The 19,333-nt window shown below is 52.7% G+C and overlaps 7 protein-coding genes across 7 annotated transcripts; 4 read left to right on the top strand and 3 right to left on the bottom strand.

Moving 5' to 3' along the window:
* On the bottom strand, window positions 1–1,620 carry N7458_009268 (NADH:flavin oxidoreductase/NADH oxidase family protein; the record flags this gene model as incomplete). Its single annotated transcript, XM_056912650.1, has 6 exons — window positions 1–66; window positions 129–725; window positions 833–852; window positions 918–1,331; window positions 1,396–1,498; window positions 1,552–1,620. 6 exons carry the CDS (start codon window positions 1,618–1,620, stop codon window positions 1–3), a joined length of 1,269 nt encoding a protein of 422 aa, XP_056761499.1.
* Window positions 1,621–2,973: 1,353 nt separating this feature from the next.
* On the bottom strand, window positions 2,974–5,503 carry N7458_009267 (NADP-dependent malic enzyme; the record flags this gene model as incomplete). The annotated part of the gene is made up of 5 exons (XM_056912649.1): window positions 2,974–4,048; window positions 4,283–4,631; window positions 4,796–4,874; window positions 4,965–5,184; window positions 5,430–5,503. 5 exons carry the CDS (start codon window positions 5,501–5,503, stop codon window positions 2,974–2,976), a joined length of 1,797 nt encoding a protein of 598 aa, XP_056761498.1.
* Window positions 5,504–8,625: 3,122 nt separating this feature from the next.
* On the top strand, window positions 8,626–11,033 carry N7458_009266 (uncharacterized protein; the record flags this gene model as incomplete). Its single annotated transcript, XM_056912648.1, has 2 exons — window positions 8,626–9,019; window positions 9,226–11,033. 2 exons carry the CDS (start codon window positions 8,626–8,628, stop codon window positions 11,031–11,033), a joined length of 2,202 nt encoding a protein of 733 aa, XP_056761497.1.
* A 648-nt stretch (window positions 11,034–11,681) lies between these two features.
* N7458_009265 (uncharacterized protein) lies at window positions 11,682–13,084 on the top strand (the record flags this gene model as incomplete). The annotated part of the gene is made up of 2 exons (XM_056912647.1): window positions 11,682–11,851; window positions 11,983–13,084. The coding sequence occupies 2 exons, from the start codon at window positions 11,682–11,684 to the stop codon at window positions 13,082–13,084; spliced, it is 1,272 nt and encodes a 423-aa protein (XP_056761496.1).
* A 1,130-nt stretch (window positions 13,085–14,214) lies between these two features.
* Window positions 14,215–16,155, top strand: N7458_009264 (GMC family oxidoreductase; the record flags this gene model as incomplete). The annotated part of the gene is made up of 1 exon (XM_056912646.1): window positions 14,215–16,155. One exon carries the CDS (start codon window positions 14,215–14,217, stop codon window positions 16,153–16,155), a length of 1,941 nt encoding a protein of 646 aa, XP_056761495.1.
* Window positions 16,156–16,472: 317 nt separating this feature from the next.
* Window positions 16,473–17,819, top strand: N7458_009263 (putative MFS monocarboxylate transporter; the record flags this gene model as incomplete). The annotated part of the gene is made up of 2 exons (XM_056912645.1): window positions 16,473–16,647; window positions 16,684–17,819. 2 exons carry the CDS (start codon window positions 16,473–16,475, stop codon window positions 17,817–17,819), a joined length of 1,311 nt encoding a protein of 436 aa, XP_056761494.1.
* A 168-nt stretch (window positions 17,820–17,987) lies between these two features.
* N7458_009262 (snoRNA-binding rRNA-processing protein IMP3) lies at window positions 17,988–18,785 on the bottom strand (the record flags this gene model as incomplete). The annotated part of the gene is made up of 3 exons (XM_056912644.1): window positions 17,988–18,167; window positions 18,302–18,656; window positions 18,754–18,785. The coding sequence occupies 3 exons, from the start codon at window positions 18,783–18,785 to the stop codon at window positions 17,988–17,990; spliced, it is 567 nt and encodes a 188-aa protein (XP_056761493.1).
* Between the last annotated feature and the right edge of the window lie 548 nt (window positions 18,786–19,333).

Below are 19,333 nucleotides of genomic sequence, written 5' to 3'. Positions count from 1 at the left end.
TCAAAGAGCAGGTGCATAAGTGGCCAACCCCTTAGCCAACCGCTGAATCTGACCAGCATAATACGTCTGAAATACATCCAAAAAAAGTCAGCATCATCCTTTCCAACCAGGGTAATCTCAAAACTCACACTCTCAGCGCCAGCCCCAATCAAATTCCTCGGCAACCACGACACATACCACGGCACCGGCGCCTTCTCCAACAAAAGCTTCGCCTTCTCATCCGGAACCTGTTCATCCAACAAAAGCAACGGAAACTTCGGATCCACCGCCGCCGGCCTCCCAATACCCACCAAATCACAAGCCCCATCGTTGATAGCCGCCTCCGCGCCCGCGCGCGTCCTAAACCCACCCGTCAACATCAGCACCAGCTCCGGATGCCTCTCGCGCACGGTATGAGCAAACTCGAGGAAGAAGGCCTCGCGGGCCGCGGTGCGGGCGGACTTGGCCGTGGACTGGGCGTTGGGTGAGGGGTTGGGGTAGCCCATCATCTGGGGGTCTTCGTAGGTGCCGCCGCTGATTTCGAGGAAGTCGAGGCCGGCGGAGACGAGGAGGGCGATTTGGGTCATTGTTTCTTCGAAGGTGGTGGAGCTGTGGTCGGCGGAGTTGAGTTTGATGCCGATTGCGAAGGTCGGGGGTACCGCTTTGCGGGTTTCGGTTAGGATGTCTAGGACGAAGCGCGCGCGGTTTTCGGGGGTGCCGCCGTATTCGTCGGTGCGGTGGTTTGTCTGGTTATGAGAGAGTGAGGTTAGTTATGGATGGGATGGGATGGGATGGTCGATGTGGTGACGGTGGTCTATAGACCCAGGTGGGAAGGTGAGTCGTTGTGTATTACCTTGCTGTTGAGGAATTGATCTATACCTCCGTTAGCAGACTATCCCAATATCCCAGCTTTATACGAATCACGAATAACAACTCACCAAGCAAATACCCATGCGCACCATGCAACTCAATCCCCGAAAAGCCCGCATCAGCCATCAACCTCGCCGTATCCACAAACTGCCGAATAACCCTCTCGATATCCCCCCTCGTCATCTCCCGCGGACTACTCCACGTCACGCACGCAATAACCTTCTCCATCAGTCCATCGCCGATATTAATCGGCACCGCGCTGGGCGCAAGCGTCGGCGCGAACATGCCCCGCTTTCCCGCGACGCGGAACGATTGTCGACCCGGGTGGCAGATCTGCACGATGGCCGGGGTGCCGTGCTTTTGGCTGGCGGAGGCGTATTTCTTCCATTGCGAAAGGAGGACGGTGTCGGTGCCGGTGTATTCGGTGTGGAGGGCTGGGTCGAAGGGGGAGCCCATGTGGTTTACGTCTACTTGGACGTTTCCTGGGGATTGGCATTTAGCGATTGTAAACGATGCTAGATGTGTGTGGATGAGTGGGAAAGGTACCGGTTAGAATGCTGCCCCAGCCGCCTTGGGACCATTGCTCGTAGGCGTCGAGGAGTGTGTCGTTGGGGTGGTTGGTTTTAGCCATTAACTCGGCCATTGCGGCCTGGGAGGGTGAGCATTTGGTGGATACAAAGGGTTGAGATGTATAGTGCCTACCTTGGACAACCTGTTGGGCAGCACCAAGCCACAGGGCAGCTTGACGGGGTCTGCCAATGGCGACGGCATATTGGCGATTGTATATAGATCTCGTTGAAATTGTTCCTGGAGAGGATCCACGGGGGTGGCTGTGATTGGAAGAATGAATGCGGCAAGGCTGCAGAGTCTCACGAGTTTAAACGTTCTGCGACAGGGATTTAGTCCAACCAGCACCAAGTATACAAAAGTGGAATTGGAAGAGATGGAACAAGCGCAACGTACCCTCGAGATATATATCAATACCCTGCAAGACACAAAGATCGACGATCACTGCATACTGCATACCAAAAGAAGAAAACCTCTGCTTGCGGGCAAAAAAGGTGAATTAGTAAAAAATAGTTAACAACCTCGGTCCTTAGTCATCGCCATGCGGAGAGATCCATCTCTCCGATCGAGTGGAAAACCAAACATAAGGTTTCATCAAGAAATTAAGACTGGTTTATGCAGAAACCAAGTGGAGTGCATAGACTGAGTGCTAGGAAACTGATTGGGCCTGTTGGATGGGATGGTGGAAATACACTGTGTAGTGTGTACTGTGTACGGAGTAGTGCTCGCCCCACTTGAAGAAATAGGTGGCAAAGATGCCGGATGCCGAGCTCGGGGATTTCAATTCGTCCGGCTACACGTGAATTTTGGATGAGTGATCGTCCCCGTGGAGATAGGGGGACATCTGGGTTCGGATAGATTCCGATGGGTAGTTTCATAGAACAGGAAAGAAAGAAGCAATGTTGATTAGGAATATGATTGACAATGCTTTGTAATGGCGAGTTTAGTGCTGTAGAGTGCGGTACTTGGGCTGGTCCTTACTGGGATCTGTCCGGACCGAGAGACGGCAGCACTCAAGAGACGACACCCCGCGTCGACGTGTCGACGTGTGGAGAAAGCCTTACATATTCTACAAAGCTTTGGATTGTTATTCAAGTAGATCAATTTTTGTTTCATTTAGATCAGATGAAAAATAATGCTATCCGAATCCCAAATGCACAGGGGTCACTTCCAAAGACAACGTGACCAAACAACAATGAGAAAGGTGATGATGGGTATTCCAAAGAAAACCAAAAAAAGAGTAAGGTGCAAAAAGTATCCAAAATCCAAAATCCAACCCGAAAAGAAGAAGACCAAATGTGCCAAGAGGATCAAAACACGCTCGAAAATGACGAAGAGGTAAAAAAAAAAAAAAAAAAGGAACAAGAAAAGAACACGCGAGGCCAAATCAGACGGTGATCCTAAGGCGGGTGCCGTGATTAGAATACAGTGACACTTTTGGAGGACAGACCCGAGAGATGGCGAAGACGAACTGAGGAAATCATATCCCATTCGCAATTGAATGGGAATGCGAGGGGTGACATGACGGGGCATAGTGAAGAAAACGGAACGGAATTCTTACAGCTTCGAGCCATTGGGCTTCTCCTCGGTGGGGGAGCCGTTCAGGATGGGCGAGAGGTTGCCCAGGCTGGACAGCAGGTGGCCGACCTCACGCTCGAGCGAGCGCACCTCAGTGTGAGGGTCGTACATCCGAGTCTTGATGTAGTTGTCCAAGTCGGAGTCGCTCATCTTGCGCAGGGCAGTCTCGCGATCGACACCGTCGGCCTGGGCAGCACGCATCACCTTGCGGGTGACGACAATGCTGACCTCGCGGATGCGAGTGATGTCGGGGTAGAGCAGGCCACGCTCAATTTCCTCGGCAGTGAGAGCGGCGGAGAGAGCCTCGCCGGACGCATAGATCATGCTGTCGGTCACGCGGACAGCCTTGGACAGGATGCTGCCCAGACCGATACCGGGGAAGACGTACATGTTGTTACCCTGGCCGGGGTAATAAGTGCGGGTCTCGCCAGCGGAGTTGGTGAACGACATGGTGGGGAAGGGGGAGCCAGAGGCGAAGAGGCAGCGGCCATCGGTGTTCTTGACGGCGCTCTCGAAGTCGCACTCAGACTTGGAGGAAGGGTTGGACAGGGGGAAGATGATGGGGGCAGTGTTCCAGTCGGCCATCTTGCGGAGAATCTCGGGGGTGAAGACACCACCCAGAGTGGACAGACCCATCAGGATAGTGGGCTGGACATGGTCGATGACCTCCTCCAGGGTCTTGAACTGCTGGCCCTTGTTGTCCTGGCGAGCAAAGTAGACCTTGTGGTCGGCGAGCTTGTCACCACGGTCAGCAGTGACCAGACCCTTGGTGTCGACGAGGTAGAAGCAATTGCGGGCGTCCTCCTCGGACATGCCCTCACGCATGAAGAACTCGACGATCTGCTTGGCGACACCAACACCGGCCGAACCGGCTCCGAGGAACACGGCACGGTGGTCCTTGCAGGGCAGGCCGGAGCGCTTGACGGCGTTGATCACACCGCCGAGAATCACCGCACCGGTACCCTGGATATCGTCATTGAAGCAGGTGTACGAATCCCGGTAGCGCTCGAGTGCGGGGAAGGGATTCTTGAAGTCCTCGAATTGGATGACAATACTAGATGGATAAGCTCTGTTAGTCCACGCGTCATATCGGGAGGAATGGAGTAGATCATCCGGGGATGAGGAGAGTGAGGGGAGCGTGAGGGGAAGGGAAGAAACCGGCGAGTGGAACCCCCCAATGATTGGGCCACCCGGGATCTCGCGAAAAGGGAAACAGGCGAAGGGGAAAAAAAGTCCGTCGGACCTAAAACAAGCATAATCATATGCAAAGCGCAAAAGTACCACTTACCCAGGCCAGCGCTCGGTGAGAGCAGACATCAACTCGTCCAAGAACTCCCGCTCCTCATCGGGAGAGATCTTGTCACGACGGCTACCCATGTACAGCGGGTCTTCCCGGAGAGTCTTGTTGCCGGTGCCCAGGTCCAGAGTCAGAGGCAGGGTGGCCTCGGGACGAATACCCGCACAGGCCGTGTACAGGGCGAGCTTGCCAATGGGGATACCCATGCCGTTGATGCCCAGATCTCCCAGTCCGAGGATGCGGGAGCCATCGGTGATACATGTGATCTCCACATTGGGCTGGGGCCAATTGGCGATCACAGCCGCCAGATTGCCCCGATCTTCCCAGCTAAGGTACATGCCTGAAACAGATATAGTATGTTAGCCCCGGTTCTATTTCGTCACTTGACGAAAACTAAGCCCGTTTCTGGTGGGCCTAGCTGCGTCCACAAGGTCCGTAGCTGAGCTAGGCGTAGCACAGCTGCGCCAAAATTTGGGGAAAGAAAACAGAAAGTTCATGACTCACCCTCGGGCTGCTGGTAGATCTCAGACCACCGTTGGCAAGCCTCGCCCACGACCGGGGTATAGATCAGAGGAGTAAGCTCCTACAAGGATTATTCTCATTAGCCGTTGGCTCTCGTCCTCTCGTTGGCGGAGCTCCCCCCAATCACATGGGATGTAGATTATCAACATACCCTCAAGTGGTCGGTGACCAGACGGTAGAAGAGGTGGACATTGTTCTTGCGCAGGGTGCTGAGATATTGGAACTTGTCGATATCGGTGTTCTTCAGACCCAGCTGGGCCAGGCATCGTGTCTTTTGGGTTTCGTAGCTCTCGGAACGGGGAGGAGTCAGGCCGTACGTGCGCAGGTACTTGCGAATATATGAAGGGTTGGCAGTGTCATAGTTGGCATCTCTGTAGGGAAGAAAGTAGAATGGTCAGTCAATTTTGCTTCTCTTGGGTGTATATTGCGTTCATTCTCTTGTTTCCCAGCAGGTTTGCTGCCGAGAAAGCTTTTATTCTTTGCTCTTTGCTCTACCATGGAGGTGCAGCCGCAAGCGCAAAAAGTGCAATTGGCTCCAAGGTCAAGGTCAAGGCAGGGAAGTAGAAGAGACAGACAAGACCATCGACGAAGGGATATCTGGAAGGAGAGCACTTACGAAGGAGTAGTCGAGTGGTTCAAAAAGGGCGTCGCATGGACAGGGCGGCTTTGTTGAGGAGAAAATCGAGCCATTGTGTCAATTGTGTCTGGTGAAGAGCTAGGCAGTTTACTCGTCACGGTGACTGCGGAAGAAGAATGATAAAGAGCAGTTGGAGTATAAGCCGTGAAGGGACGAGGGGGGCGTGTTTTATGTATGGAGACACGAGCTAACAGACGACTCGGCCCCATCCCCTGGGTGGTTCTCGCGCACATCATCCCAGCCATTATTTCCGACCAGTTGCAACAGGGCAGAGAATTATCCGGGCAAGGCCGTTGAAAGGGACGGTCAAGGCGAGTAAAAGCGACGGCATGTTGTCGCCAGTCGGGAAGAGCCGGGCAAGTAATGCATGAAGGGGCGAGGGATGGGGATGAGCCATGAGGGTCCACGACTCCATGGATGGGGTCGAGAAGTGGGAGTGGAGGAGTAGTGTGGAGCACAACTTCGGTGATGAGAGCGAACCAGTATGCGTGAATGGGTCGGTGAAATCTGGATCCCTCATAAAGCTTCTTTTCTTTTTCGGGAAGCAGATCCAGCAAGGGAGTTTGGAATCGCCGGGGTGGAGCCTGTCGAGGATGCAAGTCGTCGTAGGGTTGGACGGCGGGCGCCGAATCAGCAGTGGACTGATTATTTTTTTTGGAGAAGAGATCCCAACAGACGGAGATAATTCTCGGAGCTGCTCTGTACAGCGCAGAACAGCTTATCCCTTGACTACGTCCGTAGAAGGAGAATCAATTGAGTAGGAATGATGCGGATGAGGAGAGAGAATGGGGAGACAACAGAAGCCGATCAGTTCAGTTCAGCTGGGAGCCGCAATACACCGTACAGTCCATCCTGCCCGACCACCTGACACTGAGCGAGTAGCCACACAACATTCTCTCCTCCGTACTCCCACCCCCGACACGACTTCTACACGGTACACCTCGAACTGCCACTTCCGTCGCGCTCGCGTGGCGCCTGATAATTCTCAATCAATTTTTGCAGCTTTTCTCAAAATATCGTGCATGGCCATTGGCCCAATTGGCCGGGGAGGACCCGTGATGGAGTCTGCCCAGCAACCCGACTCCACAGCAGGGAGCTTCCAGAGCCGCAGACGGTGCCGAAGTGGAGAGTGGAGTTCGGCGCTGCCAAACGGACTAGCCTGTCTCGACTATGGAGTTGATTCTACTACTGTATCCAAAGGCGAACGATGAGCAACCGACGACACCGTCCAGACTCCAGTATGGCATACCGTATACGGAGTCCACGACGGATGGTCTAACTGACTACAGGCTAAACTCCCCCTACCCGACCTCCTCCCCACCGTCTTCTTCCAGAACACACGGAGAAGATCCCAATGGCCAGCCACGACGGAGCTGACCCTGGCGGGAAAGCGGCATGCGGAGCCCGCCGACTACTGATCAAAACACAGTGATTTCTCCTCGCCGTGCGGATAGGAAAACCCTCGTCGGGCGGAGACGATGAGATTCACGGAGCACAGTCGTCCTAGGGCCTTGGAGAGGAATTACGAATGTGCTCTCCAGGCTCCGTACAACATTCTTCACGAGCGGTGGTTTGAGGTTTTAATAATGGCCGCGTTGACAATTGCCGTTCATTCTGCCGTTCTGGTCTCTGAATGGCCTCTTCCGCCGAATGGGGGAGGAACCAGGAAGAATACAATACGACGGCCTACTTCCGTAGAACTATGGACTGGACTGACCCTCGTGTAGTAAGCCTTGAGTACGAAGTACAAAGAGATACATATATGGCTCATATTCCAGCCCCTAGCCCAGCAACCCCAGCAACGCAGATCCAGCACGGCCCTGCGTGATTTTTCTGTCGGGCATGATTCAAACTCGCATCCCAAATCAATAGTCGAGGGGCATTCTCGCTTTCGTGATCAATCACCAAGAGACTTGAGTCTGGAACAAAACCCAGTGACCACACCGGGATACCCCCCACTGGGGCCGATCGGAAGCCCAAGAATCGGAAGCCCGGGATTGGGTTCGGCGGCTTCTGATTGGACCCGATCGCCTTGGTGCTTCGGTGCTCTGGGAGAATCAGAAGTGTCAACGATCGCGGCCTTTTTTTTTTTCTCTCGGCAGGTCGCCAGTCTGCATGGGACTGGACTTGCAGCTGTCCCAACGGTTTCATAAGGCTTAATCCTGAGAATTACGCGTGGACTTTGAGTCATACGAAAATGGGTTTCGGTTTCGACCTGTAGTACTGTCTGAGCTGGTGATTATCCTTTCCTAGATGAGTATGTTGTGGTACAGCTTCGTTCAGACTGATAGCTCTGCTTGTATCTCAATTGTAGCTACTCAGACACAGTATGGACCTTCTTCAATCTCTGCCTATCTCTTCAATCTTTTGTTTCATTCTCGTCAGCTGTGACAAGCTCCACAGCATTGATTCCAGGTTCAAGGAATGCATGAAGGATATCCTTCATGCGAGTAAATCCCGCAAAACTATGCATGTATGACCCTTGATGCTCTCTCCCTGCGTAGATGATTATCGACAAAGTCAAAATAAGATAGTCAGTATCATGCTCATCATCATTACCACTACTCTCCTAATTAATGCCTTTTAAGAACTCTAAAAAGGGGCCTTCAACCCCAATGTCCACGGTCGGTCGCGGCTGGCCAAAGTCTCGAGTCCCGACCGAGAACTACGGGGTACGACAGAGACTGAGACTGCCAAAGTGACTAACTCAACCCGATCACTTCCTTGCCGGACTCGAAGATGTACTTAATTTAGCTCCTCGAGCTTTCCCCAGATTGCCGATCGTCCCAAGCTTCTCGACCGACAAATCCAATTCCTGGAGGAGAATCCATTGATAATTCATACTGTCCATATCCAAATAATATGCAAATTGATTACTTCCTTCTCCCTCTCCCTCTCACAAACACTCGTAGGAAATACAAAAGCAAACACATCCGTGACACAGCCATCAGCAATTCCCAGCCATGACAGAGTGTCGTCATCGCCCCGAGCCAAAACAGGCTGAAGGCCCCCCTCCATTCCAAGCACCTCCGCCTGCAGCAGCTCCAGCTCCAAGCTCACCATCCCATCACCTTCATCAATTTCACCATTCACTCCCCCATTCTCCATAGATCATAGCCCACTTCATCCTCACTTTGGTCCAACGGGCCCACACCCCATCCCATCCAATCCAACCATGCCCTCCGAAACAGAGCCTCTCCTCCCCCGCTACGACGATGAAACCGCCCGCCAGCGTCGGCTTCACCAGAAGCTGCACACGTACCAGATGCTCCGCGCCATGGGCGAGGGCTATATGCCCTCCACCGAGCAAACCATCGCCAACCTACGGACTCTGCTAGCGTCGGACGTGCTGAACCTCCGGAATCAGGATATTGGCTCCGTGGGTCGATTGCTGGTGCGCGATGCGCGGTTGTGGATTACCGTGTTGATTGAGCTTTTGCGGGAGAAGAATGAGGGGGATTTGGTGCAGGAGTTTTTGTGGAGATTGGCGCGGTCGAGGGTGGAGGTTGATACGGGGCGCGTTGGTGCGAGTGCTAGGCGCGTGAAGGCGCGGGCGGATGCGAAGGCTGGTGGGTCGAACTTATTCTCCTTTCCTTTTGTGGTTATTAGGGGGCTTGGACGAGTTGGTCTGGTATTTGTCTCCCGAAGCTCGTGGGTGACAGGCTACAGCTATGTAGCTGGGTCCTCTGCCTGGGTTGAACTATAGTCTTGTCTTGGCGCATCTGTCTTTATGGATTAGGATTGGTCTTACTAACTCGGACGTGCTTGGTTTTAGCATACGACAGCTTCCGCACGGTGGGCAGCTTGCTCCTGACAAATGCTGATTTCCGTCTTTTCGTCGACGACGTCGCTACCGTCGGCCGCCAGATCTTTGCCGATACCGCGGCCTCGCTGTCCGAAACCTCGAAACAGGTCGCTGAACAGGTGCAGCCGTCGGAGGAAGAGACACGAGCTTTACAGGGACCTGGTGCAGACCAGGGACGTGAATTGTCCAGCGAGGAATTGAGGGAAGGAGTCGCGCATGTGGTTGACATCGCTGGCAAGGGTGTCGTGCGCACTGAGCAGGCGGCCGTGGAGAGTGCAAAAGAGCATTTATCTGGCCCAGAACGGGATACCTTGCTACACCGATTGAAGCAGGCTGTCTCGAAGCTCCGCGAACGAACTGACTACACTGATTCTGTGTCGACTATCACGCAGTTGATTCAGCGCTATGCGGCTGTCTACGCTACTGCCGCGGAAGACACGGCCGCAGCGGCACAGGAAGATGTCGAGGCGAATGAGGATCTGAAAAAGGCGGTTGACCACCTTTGGAATTTGCTACGGCAGTTTGGTGATACCAAGGAGTGGGATAGACTCAAGGAGAAGTTCCACGGTGTCCTGCAACATGCTAACAAGGATCCTGAGTTTGATCATCTGATGGGGGGCGTCACCAGCTCGCTGCAGGCTATGCTTACAGAACCGGCATTCTTTGACTCGGCATCCGAGAAGCTCGACGAGCTGAAGCAGCAGTCGGAGAAAGTGGGCCCCGAAACGGGGATTCGCAAAGATATGGATGAACTTTTGGTGCAGGCAAAACGGACCCTGCGGAGTGTGCCCGAAGACAACGAAGTGTCCAAGTTGGTCAATGCGACTAAAAAGCTACATCGGGATGCATACAATGCCTACAAGGATAAAAAGGCAGATATCCCAGCGGATCTTGCGAATGTGTTTCTTCCCGTGGTCCTGCGCATGATCCAGTACATACCCATTCCCCGGTTGGAAGTGTCCGCGCCAGAGATGGACCTGCTACTCGAAAACCTGATCCTGGAACCGGGTCGCACTGTTAACTTCTCATCTTTCTTACCGTACCGCATCAACCTGCTTACGCGGAATGATATCGACATTGTGAAGAAACATGCCAAGCGCACCGACACTACTATCAAAACCGCCTTCACTCTTAACATACAGGGCCTCAATCTCAGTGCCCAGGACTTTGGATACTGGCTACGCGCACACGCTGGCTGGTTCTTCCACCTGAAAGATGAAGGAATAGCCAGTTTCTACCTCGACCGCCGAGGCCTTGATATCTCCCTCGACGTCGAAGTTGGCCGTGGCCGTCTGGAGCAAATCTTCTCTCTCCGCAGTGTCCGTGTCCGCATCCACAAGCTCGAATACAAGGTCTCCCAGAGTAAATGGAAGTTCCTCCTATGGCTGACAAAGCCGTTCCTGAAACACCTGATACGACGTGTCCTGGAGAAGAAAATCGCCGAGGAGATCGTTTCGGCTGCGTTGGCGCTGAACAGGGAGTTGGTCTTTGCTCGGGAACGGCTTCGTGCGGCTCGTATCGCTAATCCTCAGGATTTGGCGACATTTGTGCGTGCTGTGCTTGCGCGACTACGGCCAGCTGATACTGACGTGGAGGCTCGTGTTGCGCTGGAGCCCCCGAAGAGTGGCGTTTTCAAGGGTGTGTATGCACCTGGGAGTATTGTTAAGACTTGGCATGAGCAGGCTACGGCGGCCCAGGAGGCGATTGATGATGGGGATGAGACACATGGTGTGGGATATACGTGGCGGAATGATATCTTTGATGTTGCAGGGGCTTAGGATAACAGGTGATAGCCACCGTGATGATGCCTGGGAAGGGCAGTGCTACGATTGATGACCGATTCTTTTATCTGGATATGTTTATGTTTTTTGTTTCATGAATGAGGACCTTGGCGGCGCAATACAGCACACTTAGTTTGTAATGATTGAATGCAGATTTCTTCTCCAATAGATTTCCTTTTCACAATTCTAATCAAGCTATTCTACACTGCGCAGGAGATCCAACTCTTGACTTCGGCTCAAATAGCCACCATGTATACATACCACGTGACACACCCCTCGGGGCAACATTATTCCCCCATCGCGATAAGGCCTACCTGGCCCGTTCAACGCGCCAGCACAACCACTATAACACCCCGACATCCACCCAATTGTCCTCCCAAAAAGTCCCTAGGACACCCACAACCCCAGATCAACCCCCATGCCTACCTCCTAAACACCCCATCAACAAATCCTCCCAACTTCACCTCCGCGCCAAGCTCCTGCGCGCACGACCCGAGCTCCCATACATACAACTGCCGGAGCGGGACCACCGAGTTTATCGAGTCGCCTGGATCTGCGCCTCCACGCCCATTGCGAGGACACAGACATTCTTTACCCGGTGCACGAGCTGCCCCTGCAGCTTGGTGCTGATACGCAGGCTTCACGATGTATATGCAGCGCTTGGTGATTGTGCTGGCGGTGGTACTTTTCTCGGTGCTTGTGTTGGCTGCTGAGGATTATTACAAGGTTCTGGGCTTGGATAAGTCGGCTTCGGAGAAGGATATCAAGCGCGCGTATCGGACGCTTAGCAAGAAGTATCATCCGGATAAGAATCCGTGAGTTTATCTATCGTCCCCGGGCTGCCCGTGCAATTTATTGTGGATTGGATTTGCCTTTGCGTGTTGAGCAGTGTGGGACTATCTCTATACCCGGCGAGACTGAAATTGCTAACGCGAGCATAATATAGTGGCGACGAATCCGCACGCGAGAAGTTCGGCGAAATTGCCGACGCCTACGACGTCCTCTCCACGTCGTCCCTGCGCAAGATCTACGATCAATACGGCCACGATGGCGTCGAGCAGCACCGCAAGGGTGGTGCAGCGGGCGGTCGCTCCAATGACCCCTTCGATCTATTCTCGCGGTTCTTTGGCGGCGGTGGACACGCCGGACATGCACCCGGACACCGGCGCGGACCGGACATGGAAGTAAAAGCATCGCTGCCACTACGTGATTTCTACACGGGGCGGGAGATCAATTTCCTAGTTGAAAAGCAGCAGATCTGCGATGATTGCGAGGGCACCGGGTCGAAGGATCGCCAGGTTGTGCACTGTGATCAATGCGGTGGGCGTGGCGTGGTTATCAGGAAGCATATGCTTGCGCCGGGGATGTTCCAGCAGGTGCAGATGCAGTGTGACCAGTGCGGCGGACAGGGGAAGAAGATTAAGCATCCTTGTCCTGTGTGTCATGGGCAACGGGTGGTGAAGAAGGCTGTGGAGACGAGTGCGGAAATCGAGAGGGGCATGGATAAAGGGACGAGGCTTGTTTTCGAGAACGAGGCTGATGAGAGTCCTGACTGGGTTGCGGGTGATTTGATTGTTATTCTTGATGAGAAGGAGCCTGAGCTTGGGACGACGGATGAGGAGCGCACGGATGGGACGTTCTTCCGTCGGAAGGGCAAGGATCTGTTCTGGAAGGAGACGCTTTCTTTACGGGAGGCTTGGATGGGCGAGTGGACGCGTAATGTCACGCATTTGGATGGACATGCTGTTCGGCTTGGGCGCAAGCGCGGCGAGGTCGTTCAGCCTTTGGCCGTTGAGACGGTTAAGGGCGAGGGTATGCCACATTATTCCGACGCCCATCTACATGACCAGCACGACGAGGATGACTCGCCTGGTAACCTGTACGTGGAGTACGCGGTTGTGTTGCCGGATGAGATGGAGAGTGGGATGGAGAAGGAGTTCTTTGCGCTTTGGGAGAAATGGCGCAAGAAGATTGGAGTTGATCTGGCGACGGATAGTGGCAGGCCGATTCCTCCGCCGGCGGAGGAGTATGAGAAGGATGAGCTGTGAGATGGGGGATTCTACGGCCTCTACGTGCCCTGTATATTGCATTGTTCCATTGGTTCATTTGTTCCATTAGACTTGCTTGGTTGCTTGAGTTGTGTCCGAGCATAGCTACACATCCTATACATCTTATAGATTTATTTCATCGCCTGCGAGTGATCCACTCACTACCTGGGAGAGGTGCATTCTCTTGCTAAGGTTAGTTGCTCCTGACTAGGTATTGGTCAAAGTATCAAGAAGCTTGTACGACTATGCTCTATCGCGTCTATACCTCAGTCGTTTGCAAGCTGGCGCTTCCGCATTGGAAAGCCACTCGGGGTTGAATTGCGCCGACTGACAATGCTGATCTCGTCTATTTGTTTGAATTTCGGTTAGAAGAACTGGTAATCCGATCTACAACGGGAAACGGCGAACTAAAACAGGAACATTATTACTCTTCAGGTCACAGTGATGGGTCAGATCATCAGGAGGTTTGGCGTACGACTTGATGACGCTGGTATAACTGAGTTGTTCATTTTGTGAATATTTTTATGCTACGCTCCGGGTTGAGAATATAGTATACAGAACCAGCCTAAGACCTCTGCAGATCAAAGTCAACCAATCAGGCATGCTCATCGGCCTATTGCTTGCATTCATGACCGATGACCTAGGTCTTCACATCTATTATTTAGCGGTCAATCGGTTACATTCCAAACCATGCATGTGTCAATGTGTGCTCGTGCCTCGTACTCGACACGCTAACAACTCGCTAGTCGATTGTCTCCTGCTGAACCTGGTTCGATCGTCGCCGCTAACAAGCGACTCGAATTCTCTCGGTTGGCTACTTCCCCGGCTTGAAGAGTCCCCGAATTCCCCGAATGGAGCTCAATGTCATCGGCTGCCATTCTAAACCTAGCGCGCAGTCTCAATTCGATGGACGATCGTTGAGCCCCATACAATTCCTAAGCGACCCTGTTGAACCGATGAACCTCTCTCGCCCAACCCCCACATGTTATCCACCTGCACGACACGACGATCTCAATCGTTCGTTCCTGTTCGTTTATAATCATGCGCTAGTGTCGGATCCAGGCTTCTAGGGAAATTCTTCCAGACGCTCTTTACAATCCCTCTACACTCTCTCAATTCTCGTTCTTGCGATGCTTTTCTGCCGGCTCTTCGGCTTGGCTGCCCTCTCGGCAAGCCTCGCTGCTGCCGTGGAGCTCACAGGCTATGAATATGTCGTCGTCGGATCAGGAGCTGGTGGCGGCCCTCTCGCTGCTCGACTCGCTTTGGCTGGCCACAAGACACTGTTGATCGAGGCGGGAGATGACCAGGGCCTGAATACCAACTACAGTGTGCCGGCATATTCTGCCAAATCCTCCGAGGATGGCGCTATTGCCTGGAACTTCTTCGTCCGTCATTACGCAGACGAGGATCGTCAAGCTCGCGACTATAAAACGACCTATGTAACCCCCGAGGGTGAGGAGTACACTGGCCTTAGCCCTCCCGAGGGTTCAACTATGAAGGGTACTCTGTATCCTCGCACTGGTACCCTTGGGGGCTGCACGGCCCACAACGCTCTCATCACTATCTACCCGCACGAATCTGATTTCGATTATATCGCGACCCTCACGGGCGATGGATCTTGGTCCCCCGCTAACATGCGCAAGTACTTTGAGCGCATGGAGAACAACCATTATCTCCTCCCTGGCATCCCCGGCCATGGCTACGACGGCTGGCTGAGCGATGAAGAGGCGCCGGTCAGTCTTGTGCTAGAAGATCCCCAGTTATTAAGCATGTTGCTTGGTGGCGCATTTGCTCTGGGCAATCAAACCAATGCGGTGTTCAACATTGCGACACTCTTGGCTGCCGACGCCAATAGCGACTCGAAGTCGCGCGACACCAACCCGGGATACTACCAGGTTCCGGTCGCTACTGACGGTGGCAAGCGTAATGGCCCTCGCGACTTCCTTGTTGCTGTGCGAGATGCTACCAATCTTGATGGCTCGAAGAAATATCCCTTGGACATTCGTACTAATTGCCACGTTACTAAGGTGACCTTTGAGAATGATACCTCGACCGGCACCCCGCGTGCTACTGGTGTAGAGTTCCTCGATGGAAAATATCTCTACAGTGCCAGTCCCCGCTCTGCTACTGCTGCCAAGGGTGTTCCAGGCAGTGCAACCGCGTCGCGCGAGGTCATCGTCGCTGGTGGAGTCTACAACTCCCCGCAACTGCTGAAGCTGAGCGGTATTGGCCCTGCGGATGAGCTTCAAAAGTACGGAATCAACGTTGTGAAAGATCTTCCCGGCGTTGGCACCAACTTGCAAGATCACTATGAGACCGCCGTTCAGGGCCATGTTCCTAGGAATTTCTCAGCGCTAGAAGGTTGCACCTTCAACGCAGCAGATGATCCTTGCTTAACCCGCTGGAAGAATCCAATTCTTGGAAACCGTGGTATCTATTCTTCTGCCGGATTTGCCAGCACTATGTTCTATAAGAGCTCGGTAACCGCAGACGATAGCTATGATGCATTTGTCTTTGGCGGACCTGTCAATTTCCGTGGTTACTTCCCGAACTACAGCATCAACATCACCGAACGCCATGACTGGTTCACCTGGGCCGTTCTCAAGGCTCACCCTCGTAACACCGCCGGATCCGTGACTCTCCGCTCTGCCGATCCTCTCGATATGCCGGAGATCGTCTTCAACTACTTCGATACCGGCAGCGGTGACTACCAGGCTGATCTACAGGCTATCACCGAAGCTATTGGTCTCGCCCGCGACGCGTTTGATCGTCAGCTTGTGGACGTGACTGAAGTGCTTCCTGGAAAGGACGTCACCTCTGCCGAGGATATCCACAACTACATCATGAACACTGCCTGGGGCCACCATGCCTCGTGCACTTGCCCCATCGGTGCGGATGATGATCCGATGGCGGTGCTGGATTCTAAGTTCCGGGTGCGCGGTGTGAATGGCCTTCGTGTTGTCGATGCATCGGTTTATCCTCGCATTCCTGGTACTTTTACCGCTGTCTCGACGTACATGGTGGCTGAGAAGGCGGCGGAGGATATCATCAATGATGCTAGTTCCAACTGAGAGATCAGAAGATCGGGACGATGAAGCTTTGTACATACATTCTTACCCCTGTAATTATATATTGTATCGTCTTTGCCTTATTCTAGATCAATAAGTGTTTGAGGATGCTCCATTCTTGACCCCTGAAAAAAGAGAACCGTCAAATTGTTCCCTAGAGAGTCGAATTCCCTCCGCCAAGCACTTCGCCTCAACTCCCTACGCCCTGCCATTGACAGGGTCCACCCGTCCCGCCCGGAAGATTAACTCCTTATAACTGAACTTCTACCTGCGTATGGTCTTCCACTCGTAAAATCTCAGGTCGTGAAAAATATCCGAGAATGCGCCGTGCAACGCGATCTTCAACTCACGAGTTGACCGAGCTCGACGCCACGGTCCCCGAAAACACCGATGTCACTGTCAGTCTAGCATTCCCAGAGGGTGGGCGCGAGGCTTGGACTTGTCTATTGGGCTCGGCTTTGCTGATGTTCCCCTCGTTTGGCTTCCAAACAGCTGGTTAGCATCACATTCATACTGGAAAATCGAATATAGCTGACAACTTCGCAGTGGGGTCGGTCCAGGACTATATCAGCACTCATCAGCTCGCTGCGTATAGCGTCCGAGACGTTGGCTGGATCACCGCCGTGCTGGTCTTTTTAACACTCTTCCTCGGTGTTCAAGTAGGACCTTTATTCGACCGTTATGGGCCTCGCATGCTTTTAATCTGCGGCTCTCTTGCTAGTGTGACGTCTTACCTGCTTCTAGCAGAATGCACCGAGTACTGGCATTTCATGCTATGCTTAAGTATTCTGGGCGGCATCTCTTCGGCAGTCATCACGACCGTCAGCATCGCTGTTCTCAGTCACTGGTTCTATCGGCGTCGTGCTCTCGCCTCTGGGATCTGTATGAGTGGATCTTCAGCAGGCGGTGCAATCATTCCTCTCTTGTTGCGAACTTTGTTCCAAAATTATGGCTGGACGTGGGGCATTCGCATCATCGCTTTGATAGCCTTGGGATGTTATTCGGCCGGAATTTTATTGGTCAAGGGACGACTTCCAGCAGGAACCGTGAGCAAAGCCATGATTGATTTCCGGGCCTTTCGAGAACCACGACTTTGTTTTCTCGCTGTGGCAGTTTTTGCATTTGAATTCATTATCTTCGGCTGCGCCGCACTCTTACCCACCTACGTTCGCTACACAGGCCTCGATCTCAACGCGCAGTTCTACTCGCTTACCGTGCTGAATAGTATGAGCTTGATGGGTAGAGTATTACCAGGTTTTGCGGCAGACCAAGTTGGCCGTTTCAATATCTTGCTCTTCCTGGCATTGATCACTCTGCTTGTTATGTCGGCTGTGTGGATTCCGTTTGGATCCCGCGATGAAGCTACGCTGTACGCGGTAGTGGCGATTTTTGGATTCGGATCGGGTGGCTGGGTTTCTCTTGCGCCTGTGTGTGCAGGCCAGTTGTGTCGCACGGAGGAGTATGGTCGTTTCTACGGCACGATTTACAGTGTCGCAGCTTTTGGCGTGCTATTGACGGTCCCAATCGGTGGTGAGCTGTTGCAGTCGACAACACCGCAAACGCTCGTTGGATTCTATTCTGCTGTCTTGTTGATTGGGCTCATCAGCGTCGCACTGTCGCGATGGGCACTATTGGATTGGAGATGGCGATGGAAGGTAAAGGTTTAGTTGGATGGAGCATCATTATGAACTGTGACAACGGGAAACAAATGAACTTGGCCGGCACAGTAGGCCAATAGAATTGAAGAATATGAAAAAGTACCGGGTATATCATGACAAAACCTCAGAATGCTTTTTTAAAGGCGAGAAATCCATTGCCCTCGGTCGAATCTCCCTTTACAGCTGCAAGCTATCGAAATCATCCCGCTTGCCATGATAATTCTGGCCCGCCAGTTTGAACTTGCTGTTTGGAACCCATTGCACGAAATCCACCATGTTTCGCGTGACCAATGTTGCAGGGTCCTGAACAACCTGCGTACCAACGCGGACATGACCTTGCGCGACGGCCTCGATAGCCTATTCATCGGGTAAGCCAATATCCATGTAAGACCATCCACTTCGTCCGTACGTTGCATATGGACAAATATTGTGAAACAACAAGAATCGGGCACATTGGGAGTTTTTGAATAGGACAGAGGAAGAAGACTTACTTTATCCACATATTGAATCATTTTCTGTTCTCTCACCATCACGATTGGTAGGCGCCTCCGACAGATAGCGGAAACTGTGAGACGCTCCACCTGGGACAATGCTCCTCCCTGTTCGCGTGACTTCTCGATAATACCCATGCTATGCAATTTCTCTAGCATAGCCGACTCCAGCTTCCTGCGTGTAGGATCCTCGGGCTCCAGTTGCGAGAGCTTGTGTGCCAATTTGCGCATCGATCCACAGAGCGCATTGTATGTATTATATTCAACATCTGTAACTCCGTATCTGCGCTGGATTTCGCCAGTACGGTGGCCTTGATCGGACTTGTAGGTGTAAAGGTCGGTTTTCTTGAGTAGCCTGTGGGAGAAGATTATCAGGCTTGGTTTGGGATAGAGCACGCGCGAAGGCTCTTGGACACGGCAGTGTCTATTCAGCGCACAGGCTTGGGACTTACTTTTTCTCGTGATGTTTGAGGTGTCGAACCATCTTGGCGGTTCTTTGACGGACAACGCTTTGACTATGACTGGAAGCAAATAGCGATAATTGAGGTAGAGGCCGAGAGCTGGCGGTCGCGAGGAAAAAGATCGCGATAAGGAAAATTCCGTTATCGGGCGGTGAGAATCTGCCATTATGTGAGTATTCATATCACGTGATGTGTATCTGGTCTGTCGGGTTCGGCTGGGAAGATGCCAACAAGTAGAGGTGGCGTGAGATGGATTGACTTTCGATGTTGAATTAAAGGAGTGTCTTCATTTATGTGGATGGAATCTTCCAGCACTGTGCTCGAGTCTGCTTCCGTGAGTTCGGGATCTGAGGGCCATCTTTGAATAACTAGACTTCCAAGATTGGCTCAACCTTCGATCAGAATAAGGTATTCATTGTATTCGTAAATTAACTCGAAAATTGGTTCTCATAAAACTTGATGTAAATGCACTTAAAAGTAGTTTCGTATCGCATAAGGGGCATCAACATAGCAATGGGCGAGTCATCAGATCACAAAAAGCAAAAAAAGCAAAACACGGCTAACCATCACG

The sequence above is a fragment of the Penicillium daleae genome (assembly GCF_028827525.1).
Source record: "Penicillium daleae strain IBT 16125 chromosome Unknown utg000008l_segment0_segment0, whole genome shotgun sequence".
Lineage (NCBI taxonomy): Eukaryota > Fungi > Ascomycota > Eurotiomycetes > Eurotiales > Aspergillaceae > Penicillium > Penicillium daleae.
Note: the sequence above shows the minus strand (reverse complement) of the source record. Positions and strands in the feature narration are given on the sequence as shown.